Consider the following 18,718-nt stretch of genomic DNA (forward strand, 5'->3'; position numbering starts at 1 on the left):
TAGAGCAAGCTGCTCAATTTATTTTTGATTCCTTTTTAGTTATTCAAGCAAAGAGCTTGAAACATTCATAAAAGCAACTCCATTGCCTGCTTACCTCATTGTTCAACCAAAACTGTTCTAAAATTCCGGATGAATGGGATAGGGGCCGCTTCGCGGCTCAGGTGCCCAATAAAATCAAAACACTAGGACTAGGATACGGATTGGATGTGTTAGATTCAAAGTGAAAGCAAAAATAAGTCTGTCAAATTAGCTATGCCCAAACTTAAGCTACCACTTTTTATTTTTTACTATCCTAATTCCGTGCGAATACATTTATGATTCACATGCCCCGAAAAGGTTAATACGAAACTCCAAAAAGGGGTCTACATGTAAGAAAATTACTAGTACGAAAAAAGTGGTGGTTCGTAGTTGTTTACATTAAATGGATGTTTCGTTCCGTTTCTTACCACTTTAACTCTTAAAAAGCACTTAGACTTTGAATGTAAATGAAATAAAATTTATATTATCGATTCATTGCTGTAGATAGAACTGCCTTTTTTTTTAAAAAAAAAAATAAATACTAATCATGTCACACGTGAGGTACCACTTTTTTCTCTTTTGGAAAAAGAAACCGTCTTTTTTTTTTTTTTAAAGGACGCTAGGCACAAATGGGTCAATACTTTAGCACATTTTCTGTAACTACGGAAATCCCGTAGTTATTGGAGGGTAAGTGATGATGATCACAATTTTTTTTTAATGGCGGGCACTTGGGGATTTGTCCCATTGGCCACAGAAATACCGGAACTGATACTCTCTTCTCGTTACCCAGTGGGCACCTGTGGCGAAGATACGGTAGTGGAGCAGCATTCACACAAAGAGGAAAGGACATAGAACACACAGAGAGAAAGAAACATCCATGCCTTGAGCAGGATTCGAACCCGCGGCCAATGGCTCTGCAGTCAGACACGCTAATCACTCGGTCACCTGGTCGGCTGATCGCTAAATAAATGGGCTAAATTTAATTTTAAAAAATTGTAGTCAATGATAGATATTTCGCTCGAAAAAAAATTAACCCTTTGCACTCGAGAGGGCGTTAATCATTATAGATTTTCTATATCAATTTTTCAATATCTCAATATTCTAATAGCAGGGTTCCCATGGGCCTTACCAAATTCAACCCTTTGCACTCGAGTGGTAACTGTCAGTCACCGCTGACACCTGTAAATTACCCACCACTCTAATTGGGAAATTTTTTTCATCTTAATGTTTAGTTACCACTTCATTCAGTGATCTCCGGGTATTATAAGGCAAGTTTATAAAAAATCTTTCAAAATTCTAGTGGTTGCGTTCATTTTTTTAACTCTTGAAAGGACTTCGAATGCAAAGATAATGAATAATCTCTCTAGTTATGTTACAATGATGCCTGCCAACTCGTCCGAATTTCCAGGGAAAGTTTATTTCTATATTTTCCGTGGTCGAAAAATTAATATTTCCTCAATTTTTTATTCTTGTTTAAATATATATGTATAGTTGCCTGCTAGCCCTCCCCAAGAGTGTCTGTAGATGTTGGCTAAATCTTAACAAAGCTCCAGCTTCTTATTTGAATTTAATTGGAATTTTCTTACCACTAAGAATTTTTTTTAGAAACTAGGAGGCTTAAGCCCCCTGCTCGCTGGCGCTCACCAACCCCCGGAACTGCTTTCACAGTTCATTTCGGATTGCTGCGCAATCCAATGCTCGCTTTGCTCGCTCATTGGATACGTTCTTAACGTCTAGTTTTTGTATACTTTTTTGACTACTGAAGTTCCGAAAACTTTTCACTGTAGAAAATTCTAAACCTGTACATTTCAATATTATTTTGAAATTGCAAACAGTTCACATATTTTTCTTAATCACACTATTCTAAATTTCAGTTGTTGAGAAAAGTAACTGTTGTAAGTTTTGTTTTAAAGTCTTTCCCAGCAGAGGGCTAAAACCATGTGTTGTAAAACAATATGAAACAGTAGTCTGCCACTGAACGCTGGATGTAAAGCATCGGCTTCGATGAAAATAAATTTGTATTTTTAATTCTTTGAAAGGCGCCACCCTAATAATATGGAATTTGTAAAATAAATGTATATATTTTTGATTGTGGATGAAGCCCATCATTTTGCGTTTTCATCAGTGTTCAGAAGCAGAACAATAATAAGTTTTTTATTTTTAAAATGTATAAAAACAAAGAAAAGAGTAAGAAAATGAGTATAGTCATAGAAAAAGTTAAAATTATAATATAGTATTTGTCAGTTAAAATAAAACTTTTTGTTTAAATCATTGCTAACAATTCAAATTTCTCCGAGGCAATTCTAAACCTTAATTTTGTTCAAAATGTCAGTAAAATTAAGGTAGTATTGTTAAGTTGAAACACAATATTTTTAGTTTTGATGTCAGCAATACAATTCAATTTTTCACAAAAACGATTGTTTCTATTATTAAATTCAGTGTCAAAAATTCAAATTTTTCTGAGGCAACTCTTAACCTCTAAATATTATTTTTTTTATGTACACATTTCTAAATGTCAGTATTAAACCACAAAGCAACTTAAAGTCCTTAAATTTAGCATAAAGTTGTAAAATGTAATGAAAGAGGGTCATAGCAATAATGTTAGTAGAAGTAAAGTTAGTACTGTAAAATTAAGACAATATTTTTAATCAATGAGCCAAATTCTTCAAGAAGCAGTTGTAGAAGTAGCTGGATAGAAGTTTTTTTATTTAAAACTTTTTATAGAATTTCTTTAAAAACACAATTGTTAATCTGGGCATTTGGCGATACAACACTTATAGAATCGAAGGATTTGTTACGTCAAGCGCTCAGGTATCATTATTTTGATCTAGTTGCGCTTCTATGTCATTTTGATTTATGTTGCTAAGTTAACGTTCAAAAAATTCTATGGCTGGCAACAGCATTTTTATTTTTTAAGTTGTTTATTTTTATTTCTTTTAGAATTTGTTATTTTTTTAGCGAAATGTTTTTTAACCTAATAGAATTCTTCGCCGACTGTTTTTTCTATGAATGAAGAAAATAAAGTAAATATTTAACTGTTGTGAAAAGAATCTTATTTAGTTGTACAAAGTACTTCAGTCAAAATTTGGGAGCCACGTAAGAGAATTATATATATTAGATCAGAAACACATCATTAAAAGGCAGAATGCTTTGGTGTTTTCAAAACAAAGCAAACGTTGCCACCGGCGGAAAAGAAATACAACCAAAATTTGGGAGCCACGTAAGAGAATTATATATAATAGAAGTTGGTAGATTTGTTACAATAAGAAATTAGTTCACGAAGTATTTGAATAACTAATTAGATTTAAAAGTAGACCGGCCGGTGTAGGGGCAGGGAATTGTCTTTGCATCAGAAAGGTTCTGGGTTCGAATCCCGGACAAGGCATGAATGTTCTTTACATCTCTGTACTATCTGTCCTCACTGTGGGAGCGACGTTGGCCCACCTAATGGTGCCCCTGAAAGAGAGGCCAACCTGTATATGCTTCAATTGACGGATGTTAGCACAGATGAGTATTGGAAAAAAGAACATTGGATTAAAAAAAGTAGTTTTGTCCGGTAGAATGTACTGTATAAATGTACTGTCCAGAGTATCTTTTTTTATGTAACGCAAATGCGGGTTAGTTCCATCAAAAAGTCCTCCACAAAGGTAAATTTCTTCCAATACTTGATCCAGGAGCTCCTTTGGGTTCAAAATTGCAAGTGTACTGAGTTGAAGATTAGTAGACGTAAACCCAAAAAATTGTTGCTCAACGACGGGAATAAAATAAATTGATAGCGAATTAAATAGTAAAACTTGAAGAATAAGGATAATTACGTTCACTTTTTTAAAAAAGCTAAAATGAGATAGTTGCTAAGTCATATGTTATTTTAAATTTTTGAATGTATAGCTGTGAAAAAATTACTTAAAATAAAAAATACTGAATTAAAATTAACTTAAATTTAAAATGAACTTCTTTTAAAACTTTGTTTAGGTTTGCAATTGATCTTGCACATCAACAAAATGAATGCCGTGGATCTTTTGAACCATGAGATAGGTGCCAGAGTTATTATTCACGATCCACGAGATCTTCCATTTGTTGCAGAGTACGGGATCAACGTTAGACCAAAAGACATGTCTGCTATTGAAGTGACTCTGGCTGAAATAACAAGATTGGGACCCCCCTGGGGATCTTGTGTACCGGAAGACACACGACTTTTCTTTGAAGAAATTCCCTTCCCTTATTCCATTTTAGTAAGTATAACCTTTTTACACTTTTGAAATAGAAAACAATGTTTTTTTCCACCCTCTATCTTTGTTATTTTTACTTGTACTGTTTCATTTAGATTTAAGCGTGAAATTTGCTTAAAAAAATATTGTGACGTATACTATTAACAACATACAGTCATTTATCGTAACATATATTTGTAAAAGCACGTATAGTCATTTCTCATGACGTATATCAGTAACAATGTATAGTCATTTCTCGTGACATATACGTATTATTAATAACATATAGACATTTATTGTGACATGTATTATTAACAACATATAGTCATTTATCGTGACATATATTAGTAAAAACACGTATAGTCATTTCTCAAGACGAATATTAGTAACAATGTATAGTCATTACTCGTGACATTTTATTAATAACATGTAGTCAATTCTCGTGACATAGATTATTAACAACATAGAGTCATTTACCGTGACATATATTAGCAAAAACACATATAGTCATTTCTCATGACGCAAATTAGTAACAATGTATAGTCATTTCTCGTGACATATATTATTAATAACATATAGTCATTTATTGTGACATGTATTATTAACAACATATAGTCATTTATCGTGACATATATTAGTAAAAACACGTATAGTCATTTCTCATGGCGTATATTAGTAACAATGTATAGTCATTACTCGTGACATTTTATTAATAATATGTAGTCAATTCTCGTAACATATGTTATTAACAACATATTAGAGTCATTTATCGTGACATATATTAGTAAAAACACATATAGTCATTTCTCATGACATATACTAGTAACAATATACAGTCATTTTTCGTGACATAATATATGAAAACCAGGGGGGAAGTACGGTTCATGTTCATTTTTAAGATTGGATCGCCATCTGTTGCATTTTGAGGATTACTAAGTTTTGACAAATGAATAGCGTGAAAAGTCGATTCTCCCAGAGAGTTATTACATGGAGAAGTTGAGCCATACTGTGGAAAAACCTTTCTTTTCCGATCGTTTTTTTTTTTCAAATGAGATTTTTTGTGGTCATAAACCTTTCTTTCTCAGTGATCTTCATGTACAATTATACAAAATTGTGGGTAGGAAAAATTCGCTTAATTTATCTCATAATTAATAACTTTACCAGATGATTAGGTTTTTTTATTTGTTTAAATTGCTTTTCTTACATTGTTGAAAATAATATTGCGAAGTATAAAATATCTTATCTCTTTAAACAACAACAAAATTCTCCCGTAAAAACAGTCTTAGTTGACACGTTTGCTTCTTTTGAAGTATGGGTAGAAATACTCTGTTATTACTCCTAGTATTTCATGTTTTCCGAGAATTAGCAACTCTGCTGCCATTTGTCATTGAGGGAATATAAAATGTCAAAGAAATCTTATAGAGTACATGGCATTTTACTGAATATGAATTAAAAAGGAATTTTCATTTCCCTTGACAACAATTAACTTAGTTATATATTCAATTTTATTTTATTCATTATTTTGGTTTTATTATTATTGTTATTATATTGACAATGCAGTAAAAAGTAACTAAAATGAAGACATTTCAAAAACATTAATCATAATAAGCACTTATGTTCTTATTCGATTCTTTTTTAAATCTGTATACATAAAATACGAAATAAATTTAGTAAATTTCACACAACTAAAAATCATAAAATAGATAATTAGTATCTAATTAATCAATTTTGAAGTGTGCTTCATATATAACATATCGAATAAAAGTTTTTACTTATTTATGAGATATTATACTGTCTGGTAATATTTATGAACCATAAACAGGGATGTGAAAAACTATGCCGTCATCGACATTTAACAAGGAGATGTGCTTGTACAGGACGACAGTATTTGCGAGGATCTGTTCTTTTTAAAATGACAACGAAGTATGACTTTTGTGAAATAGAAAATGCTACTCAATGTAAGTTTCAAAAATTTGCATTGTACATCATAATTGGAGGAAAAATAAGGAGTATTGTAAGTTTCCCTTTATTATTTTCCTAGATGATTGCATGAACCAGGTAATTGAAGACATCGAAAAAAGAAAAATATCTTGCAACTGCAAAGCACCTTGTCAGTAAGTCCTCATTATTACAGTTAATATTCGAGAAGTGTCAATTAAATAATGGAACTGAGATTATAATATTTTTAACACGTTGAATGCCATGGGGGTCACCGGTGACTGGCGCAACCAAGTTTATTAGAAACACATAATTCGAGTAAATTTTTTATTTTTTTATATTATTATTGTTGCTAAAATGGTTTGAAGAAATTAATGCAATATAGAACACATAAAAATAGTTTTATTTATATACACAGAGATGCCTACTTGTTCCGGACAGCGAATAAATATCTTCAAGTGGTAGTTTATTAATTGTGATTCTTGGTTTAATAAATTCAATTTAGTAGATTTTTATCCACCACTATTTCTAAACAATTCGTGGGCTTATATACTTCACCACTTTTTTCAGATATGTCTCACTGATTATTTTCAATAGTAAAAAGAAAGGTAGAACTATTCCTGATATCCTCCTCTACAAGCAGATCATTAAACCCACAAGGAGTGCAAAATATCTAGGAGTCACTATCACCTCTAACTTAAGTTGGAAACAACACATAAGTAACATTATTAAAAAAAGCGAATGGTGCCTATTGAAGCGCACTGCAATTAGGCCAATCCTAACTTATGCCTGCCCCGCCATTTACACTCTAAGTCAGTGGTGCGCAAACTTTTTTCGACTGCAACCCCTTCAGTAGAGAGAAAATTTTTGGCGACCCCTAGAGATAAATGTTCACAAATAAGATGTATATTTCGCACATTTCTTTCGTTTCATCGAATAAAAACATCATCATATTTGACTCATATTAATTTTATTTATAATTTTAAGAAAATACTTTTTGTATAACACAAAAAATCAGTAAATTGCCCTTTAATGAGATGTATGTGGCTGCAAGTTTCTAATTATCTCATCGATGTTTGGATGTATGTTGCTAATTGCAATTCGCATATCATCTTCAGGGTTTAAACACGAGCGGTATTTAGTTTTTATTGAAACTAGTTTGCTAAATCCAGTTTCACATAAATACGTTGATGCAAATTGTATTAACACTCTGATGGCATTCTTGCACAAAATGGGATATTGTTTTTCCACGGATAGCCAAAATTTTTGTCAAGGCTGAGTCTTAAATTGATTTCGACTCAGTAGTTCTCACTAATTTGAGGAGTTGAACTGCATATGTCAAAGGAAAATGGATCACGATTCCAACCAAGATTTTCACGAAAATCCTCGAATCTTCTCGAAAAATTTTTCTTTAACTTTTCAATGTGATTGGAAATGATGTTTTTAAATGTAAATATATCTATATTATTTTCCTTGACAAAATCGTTAAAGCAAGGAAACATGGTGTTGTTTTTATTCAATTCAGTTTGCCAGAGACTAAGCTTATTCTTAAAAGCTTGAATTTTACTGGCTGCAGTTATGATAGTTGAATTCTCACCCTGCAAGCTCAAATTTAAGTCGTTAAGTTTTTCGAAAATATCAACTAAATAGCTCAGCTTCCCTAGCCAAACTTCATTGATATAACTTGCCAATCTATGTTTCTTTTCGATTAAAAACGTGTACACTTCATTTCTTAAACCAAATATCCGTCGTAGTATTTTCCCACGTGAAAGCCATCTGACTTCGGTGTGTAACAGTAAATCTCTCATACGTTGAGCCCATCTCCTTGCAAAGTATTGAAAAGAGACGGCTGTTGCATTTAATGTAGTTAATTGAACTAACAGCGTCTTGTAATACGTTCTTCAACTCTTCATCCATATCTTTTGCAACAAGAGCTTGCCGATGAATCATACAGTGATTAAATACCATATGAGGCGCCACCTTCTGAATTAAGCCTCTGAGCCCTGTATTCGAACCTGTTAATGCTGCAGCACCATCAGAAAGAGTGGACAGCATGAAATTGCAATTAAACAGGGAGTGACGGCGCTTCACTCTTTATATGTACACTGTTTCGTATGCAGCATGCAGGGATAATGCATTTCATAAAGATTTGGCGACCCCCAAAAAACTTCTGGCGACCCCTAGTTTGCGCACCACTGCTCTAAGTGATCATTTAAAAAATAAACTCTCCATGGCAGAAGGGAAGATTATTCGAAGACTCATCGGCGCACCCGATGATACCTGATTGCGCAAATGGTTTTCTGAAATATGGTGGACTGCGCTGCTAACATCTTATCCCCCTTTAATAATGGTTGGTGGACTGCGCTTAAGGCAACCCTTATGACCATCCCTCCTACTTCATTCATGCAGTAAAACAATTTCTGATAAAAGCATCGTCTCGCCAGAAGCTAGTGTGCTGAGGGTGGAGAGGGATTTGTCAATCAATTTTCCTCCATCTTTTAGTAATTTTTATTTAAAAGGAATTTTTTATATGTTTGTAAATTTTAATACTTCTGTAATTTTAAAATACAAACAGTATTTAAGCTATGAAAAAAAATTTCTAGTTCATTTTAAGGTGACATATGACTTTCAAAGTTTCGAAAATCGGTCAAAATTTTAATTAGACCTATGCAATTGTTTCAAGAATATTGGTTAAAAAATTAAGAAATATATACATTTGTTGCTCACTTGTCGTCTTAAGTTGGTTAAAAAATAAAAGTTCAGGGTGCAGTATCAAGTTTTAATTAAGTTCAAAAAACCTTACTTTAATAATTTGAATTTATTTAATGTATTTCATAATTTTAAAATTTTTTATACATGCAATTTTTGAAAATATTTAATAATTTGAATTTTAAACCTGTCTTAACCAATCCATCTTAACCAAACTTCTATATATTATTTTTAAAAAAATATTTGAACATAAAATGACTCTGACCAGAAGCCATGGTTGGCAATCATTATTTTTTTTACTCCAAAATCGCACATATTTGATTTAAAATGGATTTTTTTTATTCGAATTAAAAATAGAAGTAAAATAGTTAATATTTCTTACTAAAAATGGATAAAATTATTATTATATTATTACATACTAATCACTGCGTGAAGAAAAAAAAATCATAGTTATAATTCTCAGATTCAACTTGGTGATAATTGCTAAAATTGTCAACTGGACATGATGACAATTTGTCAACTAGACGTCAAATGAAAAGTAAATTAGTTTAGATAAGAAAACATTACTGAAAAAAAAATTACGTCATTCTGGTTTGAGGAAGTCTTGATACACTCTAACTCTATATTCAATAAGATATAAAAGCTTTGCATTTTAATTAGCAAAAAACTAAATGGATATAATTGAAATATGCTTTTTGAAAATTATTTTAAACATATTAAAAGGAAAATTACTATTTCATATCACTCTTATTTAAGTGTAGTCTATTTTAAAACATAATAATTACATGAATATCCCTTTTGATATTTCTTAGTAAAAAAATCTTTCAATTCAAATCAAATTTCTTAGTTAAAAAATATTTTAAATTATATATTTTTTCAATTAATATTTTTTAATAATTTTGTTGAAATTACTGATTTATTTAAAAAAAAATAATCACTATTTTCATCAATGAATTTTATAATGAAAGGAATAACATAGTGATTTCAATGCATATGCATTTTATTATTCCGTAGTAAAAAAAATAGCTTCCTTAATAAACATACATTATCAATTAAATCAGACTTTTTAAAAATTCACACATTTAAGAATGTATTTATTAATTATACTGTATGAAAATATATAAAACTTAAATTAATAATTTTTTAAAAAATTGATTCATTATTAATGTTATAAAAATTATGTTTGTTTGAGTTAATGTTTTTTTAAATTAAACTGATTTAAATTAGTGATTTATTTTTAAAAAAGTGAAAAATTTAATCAGGATTTAATTCATGACTAAAATGAAGTGTTTTATGCCAATCCTGGCAGAAGCAATCAGAAACTTAAAAATCTAGTATATTTTTTTTTTAAATTTAATTTATGTGTTTTTAAAGAAAAACCTTAAAATAAATTTGAATTATTTCGTACATTTTTTCTCATTCGAAATGATTTTTAACAAATTCTTTCTGTTTTGCTTACAGTAACATCGTAATAAGAATTTGATTTTCAATATATATATTGAAAATCATATTCTTTTTATCTACTAAGTTGATAATTGAGTCAATCAGGAGATTAATATAAGCTTTACTCTATAGATATGTGCAATACAAATATGATCTTATATCGAGTTTTGCTGTAAATTCAAAATTTAAAAAAAGAAGAAAATATTGGAAACAATTTTTTTTAACACAATTCAATTATTTTTCTTTAATCACTTAATAAAAATCTTAATATGTCTTATAAAATAAAATAGTTTCAAAAAACAACAACTTTTCTAAAGTTTCGTTAGGAAAAGCAAAACTTAAAATACTGAGTGTAACTTTTTAATTTATGAGTGTCGAGTCGACATAGTCTCAGTTGATTTTCCAAGTACATGTTTTTCTTTTTAATATAATTTTTATCATGAAAAGGCTTGCAAGAATTTCTTATAAATTATTTTTTAAAAAAATAAAAGAATAAAAGTTGGTAACTCATTTGATATTTTTATATTATTCGACTTTTTATCTTTATTTTTAGAGTTAATAAAAAAATCTTGCAACAAAATTTAAGATAAAATTTAATAAAATGCCATAATATCAGAAAAATTAACTGAAAATATATTAACTCGATTTTCCCAAGTTACCCTCAATATTCTAATTTTTACTTCATCGAATAAAACTATAAAAGAGCTGTTTTGTAAAATTTTTAAAAATTATTTCATTCTTACTCTGAAGATATCTCGTGACTGTTGCTAAACTGTTTCTTAATTTTAACTACAAAACACTGAGTACTATATTTAAACAAAATAATGCGTTTAAATGTGTCCTAGTCAAATTTTTTATTCACAATAAATTGAAAGTTGAAAAGGGAATAACACAATGTTTTCAAATGCATAAGTTCATCCGTTCTATAATTACATTTGTAAATTAACTTACCCATAAAGATAATAAAATTGTAATGATAAATGCAATACTATCAGTAAATGTATTATATTCTAATTGTAAATCTAATCCTGCTTGAAATAACTCGAATTTAATAAATTGGACTAATATATTTTGATATATTTCTTGGCCAAGTAGAAGCTTATCGCCAAGTTAGTGCTTGATTTTTATAAATTGCACCCCTCACATGTCAATGAGGAGAGAGATCTACCTACAAACGTTATCAACTACCAGCGCAATCAGCATACTGCTAGGGGTGGGGGTTATAATTGAGGTAATTACTAAGCGCAGTCCACCATTGTCCAGCGCACCTAAATGCATTAGCAATAATAGTATAAAAAGGGATCTTAAAATTGATGACATCAACGTCTATATAAAAAATTTTTAAATAAAAATTTCTACGATGAAGTAAAAACCTGTACCACCAGCAATTTTAACTTACTCCTAGATATAGAACTAATTGACGACAACACTAAATTTAGCCCCATCACTGCCTTTTTCCTTAGGGATATGTTGCCCTAGCACACGAACTCCCTCTCGATTTTTTGGGCCTAAGCACCCCCTCTTCTTCCCATCTTCATTCCTCCTCACTACTCCTCATCATCGATTTATTACTACAGGTGAATCGGTTAATGCCGCTTCGCGGCAGCGCACCGAGATTTATGTGATTTCTACCATTCAGATATGTCACCAATCAGATTTTTAACTTCGAGAACTATAAAAAAAGACGAAAAACTAAGACCAATAGCTGCTCATTTCACCTTCGACGCCTCATACCACAACTATCAGCACAAATAATAGTCTTCAATTCCAGCATCTATAGTCTAGTCACAGCATCAAACACTTTACCAATACTGAAATCCTGACCTATGTTACTTCACGTTGACAATCAAACTACAGCCATCCACAGATTACAGCAAGTTGCTCTCATTATTTTCATTTTCTTTCAGTTATACAAGCAAAGTGCTTGTCTCCCTGTAACAGCCACCCCATAGACTGCTGAACTCAAACTGTCTTTTATTTTAACTTTGTATTCTATTTCATGATGTATGGGATATGGGCCTTCTGCGCGGCCCAGGTGCCCAATTTTTTATAAATAAAGAAAGAAGACAGATATGTCATGCTGAACGTTCTAAAAAATTAGCAAAATTTTTCTAATATTTGCAAATTGAGTTTGTAGCTATTTACCGTTTGACCAGACGGGCAAGCCATGTAAAATTAGCTTGGCAGTGTTAAATACAATATTTAAGGCAATCTTAAAATATTTATGACAAATAACCATTTTCAAACCAATTGGTTCATTTGACGATCGAGTTTCCTCATGATTTTATATCGAATAAATAAAAATTGATAGAGAAATTTTTTTTTATCATCCGTCTTGAAAAGGAATTGATATCTACCACATCTTTTTAAATAACAATATATTTAGAATAAACATTAGCAATAGTGAGACGACTGGGGCAATTTCACCTCTCTCCTTTTCTATTGCTCGGTAATTAAAAAAGTAACTCACTGAAAGTATTGAGTATTACTGATTTTTCATAATTTGATCCCATTTAACACGTTGAATGCCACGCTGATTTTACTTGGCTTGCCCATCTGACCAAACGGTAATTAACTACAAACGAATTTTGCAAATATCGGACAGGCTGTGCTAGTTTTATAAAAGGTTTAGCATGACATATCTGAAAAAAGTAGTGATTTACATAAGCTTGCGAATTGTTTAGAAATAGTGGTGGATAAAAGTCTACTAAATTGAATTTATTAAACCAAGAATCAAAATTAATAAACTACCACTTGAAGATATTTATTCGCTATCCTGAGCAAGTTGGCATCTCTGTGTATATAAATAAAACTACTTCTATATTGCATTAATTTGGAGCACAACCACCGTTACTCAAAAAAAAAAAAGAAACTGGAGATTACTCAAAATAAATTCCCCCAAATCCATGAGAATGAAAGATCTAAGACGAGATTTAAAAATAAACGAAATAGATGAGCAAATAGCTGAACTATGTGCAAGTTTCTTCAGAGATGCACTCTCTTGTCATACGCGCAATTACTTTAAAAATTTTGATTATGAGCTCATCAAAGACAACATAAAATATAGCCCGGCAACCGCCTTTTTTCTATCTGACGGAGTTTTGTCCCGTAAATTTTGTAAATAGCTGTAAATACTTGAAAATAATTTTGCTCATTTATTATGTATTTCTCCTTTTCTCTGAGGCTATGTGGCTACCGTGCACCTGAGAAGCTCGGGGGTAATACCTCGAAGGGAGGCGAGGCAGTCTGCCACAAAACATCTTCTCTCTCTTAAACTTGTTTGTTCAATCTCACTACTTCATTTTAGTTTTCTCTCAGTAAAAGATACTGAACCCCAACTTTCACCTTTCAGTTGCGCTTCGGTGATTTATTATTTATTTCTACTCAGATGAATTAGTTAGAGCCCCTAGCGGGGCTAATGCTAAGATAACCATCACATATGAGTATGAGTATTGCATTAATTTCTTCAAACCATTTTAGCAACGATAATAATAAAAAATTTTTTTGGTTAATGGCGAGCACTTATTTTCCATTAGCCTCAGAAATGCCAAAATTGCTGCTCTCTAATCGTTACACAGTGAACACCTATGACTAAGCCACGGAGGGTGGAGAAGCGTCGTCCACGTCATGCAACCACAAACCCGTTTATAGGGTGGATTATATTCACACAGAAAAAAGGAGAGAGAAAGAAACATCCATGCCCGGAGCGGAATTCGAACCCGCAACCATCGGTTCCTCAGTCAGGCGTGCTAACCACTCGGGCACCTGGTCGTGGCATAAATAAAAAATTAAAAGCATTAAAAATTTACTAGAATTATTTGTTCGCCGGTCACCGGTGACACCCGTGGTGCTACGAACAAACTCAGTGTCGGTCACCGGTGACCCCCGTGGTGCCACGAACAAACTCAGTGTCAATCATCGGTGACCCCCATGGCATTCAACGTGTTAATCATTATAGATTTTCTATATCAATTTTTCTATATCTCAATATTCTAATAGCAGGGTCCCCATGGGCCCTTACCAAATTCAACCCTTTGCACTCGAGAGGTGACTCACGAGGGTGGTCGCTTCCCAAATGTGTTAAATAATCACGATTTGTCTCCTTATTGCTGCAACTTTTTAAAATTTTTAAGATTCTAGGGAACTCTGTAGTTGTCAAGAAAATTAAATTAAAAAGAAATAGTACTTTATATTTGAAAAAAATAGATTAATATAATTTGAAAGCAATTATTAGATTACTTTATTAATAAATTCAGCGAACAAAGTTACCAATAATCTATTGATGGAAAAAAAAACATGGTCAACGAACTCATTTGCACATTATTGTTATTTGTGTACTAGGCGAAGCAATCACTTTTGTTACAAAACAAAACAAGCACACGTTTACGAAATCTTTTATTTGTTTATTTTGAAAACCTTGGAGAAAGGAAGAACTGACTAATAGTTGACCTGAAAATGCAGATCAATAACTCAAAAGTTTAATTAATTTTGCAATCTGAAAACATATCGATGAGCACTACTTCATCACACATTATGTTAATTTGACGATAATGGAATATTGACAGCCAGCTTATCGCAAAATCTAATATGACACTCAGTTGTTCATGATTAAAAATTTCTATGGTAGGTTGCTTAGCAATAGTAAGACAAATTATTTATCATCGCTGACAGAAATCAAATATGAATTTTATTACAAACTTATTTAAAAGAACGCCATATTTAACCACTGTGCAGATGTATTGCATAAATCATTTCTGAATCACGACCTTTAAAGTAAACATAACTAGTAGATTATATAGAAATAAAGTGTAAATTGGAACATTTAATGAGCAGTAAAATAAAAGAGCCATGCAAAAGTAACAATGACATTGGAGAAATTTTTTTGTTGTTGTTTTGTTTAACTTTACAGGACGTTTTTTTAACAGTTCGTAGATACTTTCGAAACGCTGATTTCAAATCTACAATCGATTTCTCTCTCTAAGCTACTGATTTTTTAATGACATTTTCAGTATCATTTTCTGACTAAATGTACTGGTTTAAAAACGTTATATGACGCATAAATGTATTTCCAAGGTGACGCATAAATGTTGTGACAAACTCCTAGGAGAGTTAGGGCATATCAACAGGATCGAAATTGCATAGGAATCCACGCCTGGAAGTATTGCCATTCGCAGCTGGGGACTCTTCCCTATTGTGAACTGTTTCTTCATGTACTACATAACAGGAAAGTGCCCCTATCCGCGTACGACGACACTTCTGGGTATTAGTTTTTTATGCTATTTTATTACTGATGTTGTGTCCTAACACCCGAAAAGTTTGTAGCAACATTTACGCCATCTTCTGTTATTTATAACGTTTTTAAACTTGCACAATTTGACAAAAAAATGACACTAAAATTATCCATTTAATGAAAATCTGTAGTTTTAGGAGCAAAGCTAATTTCAGATTTGAAATCCCCACAACCGAAGTAGGTATGACCAATATTTGTATAAATGTAACAACAAATATTATACAACTACTGTGTATATTATTTATTAAAAAGATAATTTTTTTATAAAAGAATTTATTATAAAATTAAAAAAAATACCTACTATTTCACGTTTTATGGTTTAAAGCTTATTTTTCCCATTAAATTAATTTGCTCATTTGTCCTAGGAATCCAGACTTTAACTTCACGTCATAGAAACTTATACAACGATAATAACATTAATTTTGTGCGATATACCTTTCTATCACAAGAACTTCTGGCATGCTTGTACAAGTTGTAGTACTCGAAGTTCTACTTGTATAAGTGAACTTCTAGTACAACATTACATTAGTTTTCAAAGGAATTATTTTATTACATAAACTATCATTTAGGTGATCTCAAAAAATAAATAAATAAATTCTGCCAAATTTAGAAACTACTCATTTTATTTTCTTCATGTTCTTTTTTCCCCCTTTTTGTTTATGTTGCAGAGATTATGATGCATGATGTAGGATTTAATAAAAATCACAATATAGATGGCGCTTTTCATCGCACTTCTAACACAACTCGTGAAATAAATAAGATAGCAAGTTCATTTGCTTGTATTTGTTTGTTTTGTTTAACTGTTAATTAAACTTGACCAGTTGTACAATAAAGACCCGAAAAACTTTAATTATTGCGTTTCTCTTCTTTTTATTTTAGCGAAATGATATACAAGTATATAAGCTCATCCAGTGAACTAAATGAAAAATTTTTTCGAGCAGTGAAAGCGATACGGACACTTGATAAAGATTCAAAAGGCAATTACAGAGTAGCAAATGCAACGCATGAGTAAGATACCAATTTATGTACTTTTCAGAAAGGGCAGAATTTTATTTTTTTCCCCACTAATTTCTTTCATATGTTACCCGACGTTTTAGGTATTTTTCAATTATTACTTTGCAACAACATGCGCATGTTAACATCATACACGGCAATGTCATTTGTTACTATCTTTCATACGCTCTATAACAAAAAAAAATCGTCGCACCAAGAAGGAGTTGTCCGATTGAAACGAAAATTCGTGGATAGGAAGACAATGCGCACAATAGTAAATGATTAAAATTTCAGAACAATTGAATAATTTATTGCAGAGTTACAGTAACAAGTTCAATAAAGTGTTGACCTGCCTCTAGCCAGGATACAAGCTGCCACACGGCGCGGCATAGACCGATAAAGTTCCCGGATGGTCTCTTGCTGCATTTTCTGCCAAATTCGATCCAATTGTCGAACGAGGTCATCAACATTCCGTGACAGATGCAATCGCCTTCCATCATATCCCAGACATGCTTGGTGGGAGAGAGATCTGATGATTTGGCAGGCCAAGGAAGAGTTTGACAAGCTTGCAGACAGCTCATAGCTACACGTGAAGTATGTGGTCCGGCATTGTCCTGCTGAAAAAGCAGCCCAGGGTGCTGCAAAAGGAACGGTAGCAAAACAGGTCTTAGGATGTCGTCGACGTACCGCTGTGCAGTAAGTGTACCTCTAATGACGTCCAAAGGGGTCCGGCTGTCAAAGGAAATGGCACCCCAGACCATAATGACTTGTTGAGAGCCGGTGTGGCGTGCAATAGTGAAGGCAGGATCCCCCCTCTGCCCTGTGCGTCTCCAAACACGTCGTCGATAATCGTCAGGACACAGTTGGAAGCGGGATTCGTCGCTAAAGACTATACGTCCCCAGTCGGCATCATTCCAGCCATATCTGCTCAAAACATTCATGCATACGAAATTTCAAAACAATCGGATGATTGTTTCTTGGTTCGTCGATTTTTTTTGTTTCAGAGTGTATATTTATAACAGCTTTAGAAGTAACAGATACATTTTTCGACTGAAACGTGACAAGAATATTATAAGTTTTTTTAGTGTAACACCTATAAGTATTATAAAAAAAACTAAACTTATTGGCGCGACAGCCCATAGGGGGCCAAGGCCTACTGTGCCCATCTCAGTTTTCTCGACCTTGGGCTCTGGGTTGCGAGAGCAGATGCTCCGGTTTGGTGGTCAGCCGAGAGCGGAACACCAGTGTTTAGTTCCCAAGCATGCTTGGTACGCATTTATCGACCCACTGAAAGGATGAAAGGCTGAGTCAACCTTGCCCGGCACTAGGAGCGAACACAGGACCAGTGGCACGGGAGCGCGAACCGCTACCACTCAGTCACCGGGAGTCCGATATGTATTCAAATTCCTCTTGTTTTTTTTCCAAAAAATTATGATTCTTTTCGGTTAGCCGGGCGCAAGAGAATTTAACTTTCTCTTTGTTTCATTTTTTTTAAAAATTCATGAATTTTTTAATTAAATTAAAAAAAATTTTGAAGCAGGTTTACAGCTTTTGGCGACTTTCGTTAACAGCCAAATTCGTTACCAAAATTTTTTTTTTCACTTCGTCGACGTTACCAGATGTATCATTGATTAAAAATAACTTCTTCTGTAAAAATGTTCTCATTAACATTACATCATAAAATAATTTTACTCAACTAGTTGTTAAAAGAACGCAAGACAATATATGCTGCAATTGCGCTTAGATAATGCCTAATTTTTACAGTGTCGTAATTAGTTAAATAATTTTTATTTCTTTATTTATTCTTTTTTGTAGGAATATGATGGTTGGTGTGAAAATATATTATAATACTTTGCAAATCGATCATGACAGCGAAGTGGCTTCATATAGTGTAAGTAATTTTGTTATTTTATATATAAGATCATATAATATGCATGTTACAGTGGTAGTCTGAAATCTAGTACAATCACATAGTCGCTTTAGACGATGCCCGAAATATCTGTTAAATATCACCATTTCACACTAACACCAGCTAATGCCATCAACCAGAATGCAATGATGGATTTGCTTTTAACCCTTGACTTAAGCTACGTTTCAGGAAAATGCTGCTCTCTGTATT

General features: G+C 32.2%; 1 protein-coding gene across 1 annotated transcript in view; it reads left to right on the forward strand.

Annotated features, from left to right (window-relative positions):
• The window catches only part of LOC107450540 (epithelial sodium channel subunit alpha-like), a 71,108-nt gene that overhangs the window by 46,691 nt on the left and 5,699 nt on the right, over positions 1-18,718 (forward strand). The window contains exons 8-12 of the mRNA XM_071183194.2: positions 3,991-4,250; positions 6,049-6,184; positions 6,268-6,340; positions 16,486-16,614; positions 18,415-18,490. Coding sequence (XP_071039295.2) covers positions 3,991-4,250; positions 6,049-6,184; positions 6,268-6,340; positions 16,486-16,614; positions 18,415-18,490 — 674 coding nt within the window. The remainder of the gene's footprint in view (positions 1-3,990; positions 4,251-6,048; positions 6,185-6,267; positions 6,341-16,485; positions 16,615-18,414; positions 18,491-18,718) is intronic.

Source organism: Parasteatoda tepidariorum, chromosome 7 (assembly GCF_982258835.1).
Source record: "Parasteatoda tepidariorum strain Cologne lab strain chromosome 7, Ptep-v5.0, whole genome shotgun sequence".
NCBI lineage: Eukaryota > Metazoa > Arthropoda > Arachnida > Araneae > Theridiidae > Parasteatoda > Parasteatoda tepidariorum.